The sequence below is a fragment of the Acipenser ruthenus genome, chromosome 44, assembly GCF_902713425.1.
Source record: "Acipenser ruthenus chromosome 44, fAciRut3.2 maternal haplotype, whole genome shotgun sequence".
NCBI lineage: Eukaryota > Metazoa > Chordata > Actinopteri > Acipenseriformes > Acipenseridae > Acipenser > Acipenser ruthenus.
Window position 1 is genome coordinate 1,845,339 of NC_081232.1, and position 11,675 is coordinate 1,857,013.

Below are 11,675 nucleotides of genomic sequence, written 5' to 3' on the forward strand. Positions count from 1 at the left end.
CCCCTGGCGGTGGAGGCGGGAGCTGCAGGCTGTGTCGCCCTGGCGGTGGAGGCGGGGAGCTGCAGGCTGTGTCCCCCTGGCGGTGGAGGCGGGAGCTGCAGGCTGTGTCGCCCTGGCGGTGGAGGCGGGAGCTGCAGGCTGTGTCGCCCTGGCGGTGGAGGCGGGAGCTGCAGGCTGTGTCGCCCTGGCGGTGGAGGCGGGAGCTGCAGGCTGTGTCGCCCTGGCGGTGGAGGCGGGAGCTGCAGGCTGTGTCGCCCTGGCGGTGGAGGCGGGAGCTGCAGGCTGTGTCGCCCTGGCGGTGGAGGCGGGAGCTGCAGGCTGTGTCGCCCTGGCGGTGGAGGCGGGAGCTGCAGGCTGTGTCCCCCTGGCGGTGGAGGCTGGAGCTGCAGGCTGTGTCGCCCTGGCGGTGGAGGCGGGAGCTGCAGGCTGTGTCGCCCTGGCGGTGGAGGCGGGAGCTGCAGGCTGCACGGTCCCACCCATGGCTCTGTGTAGCTTGCTGACTGCTTCTGCTGTTTTTGTTTCTTTAGCTCGGTCTTCTTTTTCATTTTTGTTTTATTGTTGTTTTTTATTGTTTTTTTTTTTCCTGAAATTGATTTTAGAAGTAGAATTCCATTCAGGCTACCGCCGAATTCTAAATATAATATTGTGTAGGGGGGATCTATCTATCTATCTATCTATCTATCTATCTATCTATCTATCTATCTATCTCTATATATATATAACTCTCTCTCTCTCTCTCTCTCTCTCTCTCTCTCTCTCTCTCTCTCTCTCTCTCTCTCTCTCTCTCTCTCTCTCTCTCTCTCTCTCTCTCTCTCTCTCTCTCTCTCTCTCTCTCTCTCTCTCTCTCTCTCTCTCTCTCTCTCTCTCTCTCTCTCTCTCTCTCTCTCTCATGTTGCCGCCAGGAGGCGTATTCTCTTGGCTCGAAGGGAATGTATTTTTGTGTGACACCAGGAAGTTCGAATCAGAAGATTCAGCGAGTGGCTCTGTTGCTTGCACGGTGTGAGAGGTGAGTGCCTAAAAAAATAAAACATGTTTAGTGTTTAAACGTCCACAAGTCCACGCAGTGCAATGTATTACAGACCCCGCTCCTAGCACGGGTCAAAATGCACGCGTCTCCAAGTCGACACAGGGCGTCACGAGCGGAGTAGCAGGCCTGGTTTTCGGTGCTCTGCAGAATATGACACAATTCAAAATGATTTGCAAATATTATAATGAACAGCATGTACGTTCGGGGTTAAAATCCGTGGTAAATATAGATACCAAACGTTCAAATAAACAACATTATTATTTCTATGTGATTTGTTTTCTTACTCGTTGAATCTCGAGAGGTATTTGCAGTAGCAATTATACCAAACCCGTTTTGGTTGATCGAGAAACAAAATGCTTTTAATATTTAAATTTATAGTGTTTATTTAACGTTTTCAATTTTTGATAAACATTGCCTTCAGCCTGCTTTATTGAATATATATATATATATATATATATATATATATATATATATACTTCCCAACATGTTGTCGTTTTTAACATACATTTGTTTAGGGAAACATATAGATGGACAGATATTTGACATCAGTGATGGGAATGAGACTCCCATTGCATAGCAGTTTGATGTATTCCTGGTTTTACTGTGATGAGTTTAATAAGACGCACCTGAGCTGGTTACCTGCACACACTGTGGCTAATCAAGCTGGTAGGAAAACCTGGGAGAGGTGGAAAACTGCTATGCAATAGGAGTCCCTGTAACAATCTCTTTAATTTAGCTAGCTTGTTTTATTATTTACTAGCCCTAAGGCAGCTGCAGAAAACGAAATCTAAATATAACTACCCTCTTCGGTTTCCGCTAAACTTACTGTGAAATAGAAACGTTTCCCTTTGTTTAGCCCTGAAGGTAAACACAGTCTTTGTGGGGTTTCACACTGGCAGTAGTTTTATACTGGGAGTAAGAATCCCAAAAACGCAGCTGCCAGGAGATTTTCAGCTGGTTTCTCTTTTGAAAATTACATTTTTCAAGGACCGCTCCTGCTGTGCACGAGACAAAACAGGCATCAGGCGATCTGTTTTGTGTAAATTGAAAATTACAATTTGCAGATAGTCTGGAGAAACTGAAAAATATTCATCTATTTGTGCTTTAAAGGGGGAGTACTAGTGATAGTGTTAAGAGGTGAGAGAATGGATTTTAAAAGATGGTCAGCTCTCCTTTAAAGGGAGGGGTCAGTGATCATGTTAATAAAGCTAATAAGAGGTGAGAGAATGGATTTTAAAAGATGGTCAGTGCTCCTTTAAAGGGAGGGGTCGGTGATCATGTTAATAAAGCTAATAAGAGGTGAGAGAATGGATTTTAAAGATGGTCAGCGCTCCTTTAAAGGGAGATACTGTTAATAAAGCTAATAAGAGGTAAGAGAATGGATTTTAAAGATGGTCAGCGCTCCTTTAAAGGGAGATACTGTTAATAAAGCTAATAAGAGGTAAGAGAATGGATTTTAAAGATGGTCAGCCCTCCTTTAAAGGGAGACACTGTTAATAAAGCTAATAAGAGGTAAGAGAATGGATTTTAAAGATGGTCAGCACTCCTTTAAAGGGAGGGGTCAGTGATCATGTTAATAAAGCTAATAAGAGGTGAGAGAATGGATTTTAAAGATGGTCAGCGCTCCTTTAAAGGGAGATACTGTTAATAAAGCTAATAAGAGGTAAGAGAATGGATTTTAAAGATGGTCAGCGCGCCTTTAAAGGGAGATACTGTTAATAAAGCTAATAAGAGGTAAGAGAATGGATTTTAAAGATGGTCAGCCCTCCTTTAAAGGGAGACACTGTTAATAAAGCTAATAAGAGGTAAGAGAATGGATTTTAAAGATGGTCAGCACTCCTTTAAAGGGAGGGGTCAGTGATCATGTTAATAAAGCTAATAAGAGGTGAGAGAATGGATTTTAAAGATGGTCAGCGCTCCTTTAAAGGGAGGGGCCAGTGATGCTGTTAATAAAGCTAATAAGAGGTGAGAGAATGGATTTTAAAGATGGTCAGTACTCCTTTAAAGGGAGGGGCCAGTGATCATGTTAATAAAGCTAATAAGAGGTGAGAGAATGGATTTTAAAGATGGTCAGCGCTCCTTTAAAGGGAGGAGTCAGTGATCCTGTTAATAAAGCTAATGAGGTGAGAGAATGGATTTTAAAGATGATCAGCGCTCCTTTAAAGGGAGGAGCCAGTGATCATATTAATAAAGCTAATAAGAGTTGAGAAAATTGGTCATTGAATTTAATGTCAAGTACAAAATGTAACCAGTACCTAATGTTTAACTCCTAATGACCCTAAAACCTGAATAGATGTATCAAAGCTGCTCGTCCGATCCTGTGAGGCAGTCATGCAGTCATGCCCACCCCTGTGCGTTTAAAAGGACTCCACGCACAGATCTCAGCATCATTTTTCCTTTCAGAGGACTGAACCTGACAGGGGAGCCATTGACAGATGACTACTTGTTGCTTTAATCTGCATTTTATATTTGTTATTTGTGTATTACACAAATTAATTATTATTATTATTTGTTTATTTAGCAGACACCTTTATCCAAGGCGACTTACAGGGACTAGGGTGTGTGAACTATGCATCAGCTGCAGAGTCACTTACAATTACGTCTCACCCGAAAGACGGAGCACAAGGAGGTGAAGTGACTTGCTCAGGGTCACACAGTGAGTCAGTGGCTGAGCTGGGATTTGAACCGGGGACCTCCTGGTTACAAGCCCTTTTCTTTAACCACTGGACCACACATAATTACACATAATTTCCCTTAAAAAATGGCAGACCACCGTCCACGCATTCCCAGTATGGGTACAAGTGGAGCATCTTTCTGCTTCGTGGGTTTGACCCCACAACTTGTTCCATGGCAGTCAACTTGCCCCCACCAGAAAAGCTCCTTGAAGCTGTGTAGTCCAGTGGTTAAAGAAAAGGTCTTGTAACCAGGAGGTTCCCGGCTCACTCGCTGACCCGTTGTGTGACCCAGAGCAAGTCACTTCACCTCCTTGTGCTCCGTCTTTCGGGTGAGACGTAGTTGTAAGTGACTCTGCAGCTGATGCATAGTTCACACACCTGAGTCTCTGGAAGTCGCCTTGGATAAAGGCGTCTGCTAAATAAACAAATAATAATAATAATAATAATAATAATAATAATAATAATAATAATAATAATAATAAATCCACAAAACCCTGGCTTTGGAACTAGAGTGTTAAGGGTGGCTTCTCAGTCGAGCCTTACAAACACAGGAAAGAGGTGAAACTCTCCCTCAATAGATTAGCCCGAGCTACTTGTACTGGGGTTCCTAATGGTAATGCGCAAGGTAGCCTTTGGCTTAGCCTTGTAGCAGTCCAGTCCTTCTGTAATATTGCCTTGCGACTGCTTTGGTACACTAACCCATTAGGTAATGGTTACATTTCGTACTTGATAGGGAATGTTAGGTTATTATCATAACCCTGGTTCCCTGAAATAGAAATGTAACCATCAACCTTCAAGGTCACTGCGGCTATGATTGCAGCATTCTTGAAGGAAAAATGAGGCTGAGATATGTGAGCGCAGTCCTTTTATACCCTCGGGGGCAGGCATGACTGTGTCACAGGCTCTGCAAGCAGCTTTGGTATAGAATATTCAGGTTTCAGGGTCTTTAGGAGGTAAATACCCAATAGGTAATGGTTACATTTCTATTTCAGGCAATCAGGGTTATGATAATAACATTAGCGCTCCAGTGATCATGTTAATAAATCTAATAAGAGGCAAGAGAATGGATTTTAAAGATGGTCAGCACTCCTTTAAAGAAGGGACCAGTGATAATGTTAATAAAGCTAATAAGACTTGAGAAAATTGGTCATTGAATTTATTAAGTGTAACAATTTTTTTTTTTTGGCTTGTATTTTATACATCACCAGTTTGGCGACACCTGCTGTCTGTCTGAGGATCTGCAACGCAAACACAGTGCCTTCAGAAACACACAGTCAGCAACCAGCTGGAGCTCTTTGGGTTAAAGTCTGGATTCCATTTGGACTGCTGACCGGGGTTCCAGAAGGGACGGGATTATTCCGGTGACATTTTCTAGAAAAACACCCAAAAAATGTGTACAGTAATGTTTCTAGAAGGTTATTAGACGTTTGTTTTAAATACAAACTGACTAGCATTCCGAATGGACAGCAATGTTGACGTTTTCTAGGGAACTTTTTTTTCTGAGCAATTTTAAAGATTTGAAAGCTGCCCCCTGGAGGAGTTTCAGCGGCACCACAGTGCCCCCTGGTGGAGGGCTCTACACATTGAAATTAATTGCACCCGCTTACTAGTCAGAAGTTGGACAGTTGAATGGAAAGCTGGAAGTGTGCTTTTTGAACAAAGAAACATGAAACGGACGTCACACCCTTTACCAGCTCCCCGACTTCAGAAAACAGCTGGACAAGCACTGAAGAACGGACTGCAACAACCCCAGTGATAGCACTTATTAATGGACTCCACAAGGCAGCTCAGTCGCACATGTGTTTTAGCTGGTTGTAAAGTACGGTTTTTATTACTGCGTCATTCTGTGTTTCATGCAGTTGAATGCAGTGTGTTGGAAAGTCACAGAAATGGAAGCACTAAGACTGCCATTTCTAGCCAGATGATGCTACTGCGCCCTCGAGTGGCCACAGGAAGAACTGCAACCCACTCCGACAATGTGGAACTGAAAGAAAGATGTTGTATGTATAAGGCACGCATTATAAATATATATATATATATACATGGATAGATGTATATCATATATGCAACACAGACTCCCGCTACGGGATTATTAAAGGAATATCGCAGTATTGCTTTTAAGTGACACTCAGACTTATTATAATTTTTATATTTGCTACACAATTGGAAGTACACAGTATTATTATTATTATTATTATTATTATTATTATTATTATTATTATTAATTGGTCATTTAACAGATTCTTTTATCCAAAGCGACGTACAGAGACTAGAGGGTGAACTATGCATGAACAACTGCTGCTGCAGGACCTTGTTTGCTTTACGTCTCTTCCAAAGGACGGAGCACAAGGAGGTTAAGTGACTTGCTCAGGGTCACACACAGCGAGTCAGTGGCTGAGCCGGGATTTCTATATTACACTAACAACAAACTCCAGGTGCAGTGAAATTGTTCGGTTTGTTTCAGCGCCCCCTTGTGGAATACAAACCAACTGCGCTTGCCTTCTGGAATGTTGAACGAAACAAGATTATTACTACTGTCAAATATCGCTGGACTGGAACTCAGAGTCTGAGCTGACAAGGTTACATATAATCTTCTTCGAAAGGACTACAGACTGGATTTCCTTATCCTTAGAAAAGATCTGGACACAAGCAGTACCCGCTGGTGGCTGGATATTTAACTGTTGCTTTTGAAATAGAAACCATATTAAACAAGGAGGAAAATGATTTTTAGAAAAAAAAAATATTGGAAAAATCTAAGCTTGTTTAGATGTTGAACAGTACTGTAGTCTTCAGATAGTGTTTGAATACATTTGGACACAATGTTTTTGTATTACAATGGAAAATGAAATGACAATATTGAACAAAAACTCAATCAAAAGGACGCAGTACTTAGCTGCCAATTTTTGTAGAAGTAATAATCTAAAATAATAACAGTTTTTGGATAGTGAAAAAAAACTGAGAAGTAGACAAATGAAATAATCAGTAAAGCTGATTTTATTTTTCTTTTAAAACTCAGTCCTGAATGGATCCTGTGAAACCAGCCTGAGAGCTCTCAAGGTGTGACGCAGACAGGACTGCTGAAGAACAGCAGCTGTCTCTCTGTGTATAATTTAGCCAGTGTCTATGTAGAAGAGATAGCGCCATCTAGTGTTCATCCAGGCAAACGTCATCAGAAAACTTCTCTAAAACCAGAATGAAAAACGGAGCTGGGAAATTAAATGTATTTTAATTCAAAGCCCAACAAAATGTTTCCAAAAACCACGCCCTGAGCCAACACTGATTTCAAACTCTACGAAAATTAAAAACAAACAATGGCCGACAGGAAAAAGCGAAAACTGCGCGTGAAAGAGCCTGCCATGAAAACGGAAGAGGCCCCCTCTTCCCCTCCCGGCTCTCCCCCCGCGCCAGAGCCGGCGGAAGGAGGAGGGGAAGAGCCGTCGCATTCCACGCACCAGTGCAAGGAGTGCGGCAAAGAGTTCCCGCGGCTCTGGGACCTGCGCTATCACCTGCGATCGCACCAGGAGGGCCGCGGCTTCCCCTGCTCCACCTGCGGGAAAGCCTTCTTCCAGTCCTCCTCTCTGCTGAGGCACGAGCTGAGCCACCGCGGGGAGAGGCCCTTCCAGTGCTCCGAGTGCGGGAAGAGCTTTGCACACTCTGCACAGCTGGAGAACCACCGCCGCAGCCACTCGGGGGAGCGGCCCTTTGTGTGCCTGACCTGTGGCAAGGGCTTCATGTCCTCCTCCCACCTCTCCCAACACAAGCGCACGCACTGGCCGGCCGAGTCGCGCCACGCCTGCCCCCTGTGCGGCAAGACTTTCTCGCGGCCCTGGAACGTGCTGCAGCACCTGCGCTTCCACACGGGCGAGCGCAACTTCCACTGTGAGGCCTGCGGAAAGAACTTCTTCCGCTCCTCCGACCTGCTGCGGCACCAGCGCATCCACACGGGCGAGCGCCCCTTCCGCTGCGAGGTGTGCGGCAAGACCTTCTCCCGCTCCTCTGTGCTCGCCAAGCACACGCGCATCCACACGGGCGAGCGGCCCTTCCAGTGCGAGGCCTGCGCCCGCGGCTTCATCACCTCCTCGCAGCTGGTGGAGCACCGTCGCACCCACACCGGAGAGACGCCCTACCTGTGCTCTGACTGCGGCAAGACCTTCAAGTTCTCCTTCCTGCTGAAGAGGCACATGCGCACGCACTCCGGGGAGCGGCCCTACCCCTGTGCCGACTGCGCCAAAGCCTTCAAGACGTCCGGACACCTGCACAAGCACCAGCTGATCCACGCGCGCGAGGGTCGCTACCGTTGCATGCTTTGCCAACAGCTCTTCCCCAATCAGATGAAGCTGGACCGGCACAGCAGGGCAGAGCACGTCCAGGAGGAGAGGGTAGAGCCGGGGGGCAGCGGGGTGCCGACCAGAGGAGGGGCAGGGGCAGGAGGAGAGGGGAAGGACGGGGAGGATTGAGTTAGGGGTTAGGGGAGACTGCCTCTCTGTTTTCTAATGTTTGCAGGACAGCGGTTCTTATTGCAATTGCTCAGATTCAACGACAAACGAATTTCTTTCGGTATTTCTAAATTCAGCACTATTGAGTGTTTAAAATCTCTGGGTGAGCGTTTAATAGCAGAATAAAAGCTATGTTGATCATTATTATTTAACTGTTGTCAAAAATGACCGAACATTATCATTTTCCGTATCTGTTTCAATACTGTAAACACACACTGCCCTGCCGTCTACACACGATACAGACATTTCAAAATAGCGATGGGGGGCGTCTTGTGATAGATTTTGTTATTGGTTAGAAATGTTCCTGGTATATTAAAGTTTGGGAAATTTAAGTAATATTCCAACTGCAGGTGCTTTAACGTGAGTTCAGAGCTGCTCTTCAGTTCCATTTGCCTGCCATAGATGTCTGTATAGATGAGCCACTTTGGATCAAGTTTTGTTTTGCTGGCAATACACAAGCTGTACACCAGATGGTGCTGACTAATATAAAGATTGGCTGTTCAAGCCTTCATTACACATTATTCATCTTTAATTTAGCCAGCTCCCTCTAGTGCACAGCTAGTGTGCTTCCAGCAAAACAAACTTGAGCCACAGTGAGAGACCACTAGATGGCGCTACTCTTGTATAAAGACACTTTGGCTGACCTACCGTACACACGTCTACAGCAGGCAGCTCGAACTGAACTGAAGTCACCTTAACACATAAAAAACCCACAGTATTTGAGTGATTGCAATAAGGAGCACTCCAAATGACTGCAAATGCCGTTAAAAGACAAGGGGACAGTAGAAAACTAAGAACATGTCATGTGAATACTCTTTACTGCTGGATGTGTCAAGTACTAAGCTTCACCATCCCGAAAACCCTTGTACTCAGCCCTCCCTATAGTAATCTTAATGTAAATGGGTATGAGGCGTAAGGTGATGGGAATATTCATTTTTACACTACACGCCTTTCTCTAGAGGCCTGGGTTCCGATCTGGGGGGGGCTAGGTGCTGCAGAGACATTGCAAAACCACCCCCACAATTCAGCAGCGCAAGAGCCTGCATCGAGCAACAGGTATCAGCCAGACGAGGTCAACATACAAGGTGCAGTTCCTAAGCACTGAATGATAAGCTGTTTAACAAGGACTGCTTTCTCCAGTGCTGGTACAGTGGGGGATGTAACTACAGCACTCTCGAGTGGTCAAGGGAAGAACTGCGCCCCCCTTCTAGAATGTGGAGCTAAAGAAAGACATTGTATGTATAAGGCACACATATGTATAGACACATGGATAGTGTGTCATATATGCAACACAGACTACTGGATTATAAAAGGAGGTAGAGCTCGTGCATATAGCATGTAAATAAATGCATGTTTCCTGCAGTCATTTCTTGATCAGCCACTCTCTGCTGCTTCCTCTAACCAGCTCAGCTGAGCCCCCTTACCTCCTTACTGCTCACTAAACATCTTGGGATCCCGGAACAGATGCTCCTTCGTTTCTCAAATACATTCGAATGAGCTGCACGCCCCACAGGTGCAGGGGCACCCCGTTACGAGCTCCGTTTACTACCAAGGGAAGCAGGATGACTGGCGATTTGAACATACTGCCTGCCCTTCTGCTGTGCTTGCCTGTCAGAGACACGTGCAGGGCAGACCACCCAAAGAGACTTCAGAGGAGAGCTGCCAAGACCAAAACGTTTGTGGAAAACAAATTGAAAAAACTACTTCTTCTGGGAAAATGTGCCAACAGCTTTCAGATAAAGCTTAACCGGGTATCTCCCAGTCTGACAGTGGGAAGCATGGGTGTGGTACAGACTGGTTTCATAGTGCAAGTGATGCTTCGTGCTACTTAAGTGAACAATGACTTCCTGTTCATTATATAACATGATGTTGTCTGCAAACAGGCCTAATTTACACAGATTCTTTACATTATATATATAATACACACGCACACAGTACATAGAGAATACTGCAGGGGTAGTGTGTGATATGAGAACTGAATGCTCACCCGAGGGGTGCGATGCTATATAAACCCAGAGGCTGGGCATTACATTCTCATTTATCACACACTACCCCATGCAGTATTTTTTTACACTCTCTGGTAAGCAATGTTTTCCCGAGTGAGAAGAGAGCAGCTATGCGAGGTAGGGTTGGAACTGCTTTCAGTTTGACGGCTCATCGAAATACCAGGTTTCATGGCAATGGGATACGTGGGTCTCCAGAGAGGTGTTGTAATGTGTGCAGTGTGGCATGTGTACGCACCACCGCCTGCACTGCATCCCCTCTGCAGGGGACTCATCACTACATTCCTGAGAGCATTTATAATCAGTGCAAAAGGGGCTTTTTTTTGGTACATGCGTGTATATTATGACAAAAACTAAACAGTGGAGTTACATTTCATTACATTACAATGAGAAGGTGGTGGCTGGGTATGTGAAGCAGCCGGCACTCTCCCTCATCACGGGCGTAGAAATACTGAAAGAAAATTCACGGACAAACATTTCCACTAGGAAAACAACACACTGAAAAAAGACTTCTAGTGGAAACGCTGGTCGGTGAATTAGTGTCTCTCAGTTCAGCACTCTTGAGTATTAGTTGTAGGTGATGATATGGCTTGTTTTTAAAGACTAAGTACCATCAAGTGTCATTTTAATTCTGTGAGGTTTTTTTTAAATGTCCCTGAATATTCAATGGTGTTGTCATACTATTCCACGGCCTGTCTGCTCCCTGTTTCTGTATAACTGTAAGTAGGGAGGCTGGCACATGATCTGAATGGAATGCGGAAGGCTGTTCAGAGCCCAGCAGTTAGGATTCTCCAGACGAGCTCAGAGCAGCTCAGCCGGGTAAAAGCAGACTTAGAGAAAAATGAACTCAAGATGACTGCAAACTACAATACAGGGATGGGAATAAGACTCCCATTGCACAGCAGTTTGGTCCATTCCTGCTTTTACAAGGAGTTGAATAAGACACACCTGAGCTTGTTGCCTATACACTAGCTTGTTGATTTTAAGGTACATAATAAAACCTGGAATGTGTGAAACTGCTATGCAATAAGAGTATGTGTCCATCCCTGCAAAAGTAAAGGAAGTGTAACAAGGCAATTCAAATGACATTGAAGCTGCTTATTCTTTGATATGCTTGTTTAATAGGGCATTGCTGGTGTTAGTATTGTGTAATAGGGGGTTGCTAGTGTGTAATATTTTGCTCTCTGTACAAAGCTTTAGTATCAAATTAGTTATTTTTCTTGTAGCTTCACTGAATGTCGATCAGCCAACTTGCCAAATGTATTGTTCACTGAAGTCAATAAATATAACAATATATGAATAAAAGTGTATGTTCACTGTTTGCATTTGTGGATGTGTTTTTGGTGTTAATTATCAATTAACTGCCCCACCTACACACACACAGACACGTTCCCCTGATCGTTCATTTATTCTTTCTTAATATAGTCATTATTTACAAGGCTTACTAACTATTTAATACAAAAAAACAAACTGG

General features: G+C 44.5%; 1 protein-coding gene across 1 annotated transcript; it reads left to right on the forward strand.

Annotated features, from left to right (window-relative positions):
• The first annotated feature begins 904 nt into the window (after positions 1-904).
• Positions 905-11,522, forward strand: LOC117398881 (zinc finger protein 239-like). Its single transcript, XM_059012558.1, has 2 exons — positions 905-1,006; positions 4,911-11,522. The coding sequence occupies exon 2, from the start codon at positions 7,014-7,016 to the stop codon at positions 8,157-8,159; it is 1,146 nt and encodes a 381-aa protein (XP_058868541.1). The 5' UTR covers positions 905-1,006; positions 4,911-7,013; the 3' UTR covers positions 8,160-11,522.
• Positions 11,523-11,675: the final 153 nt, after the last annotated feature.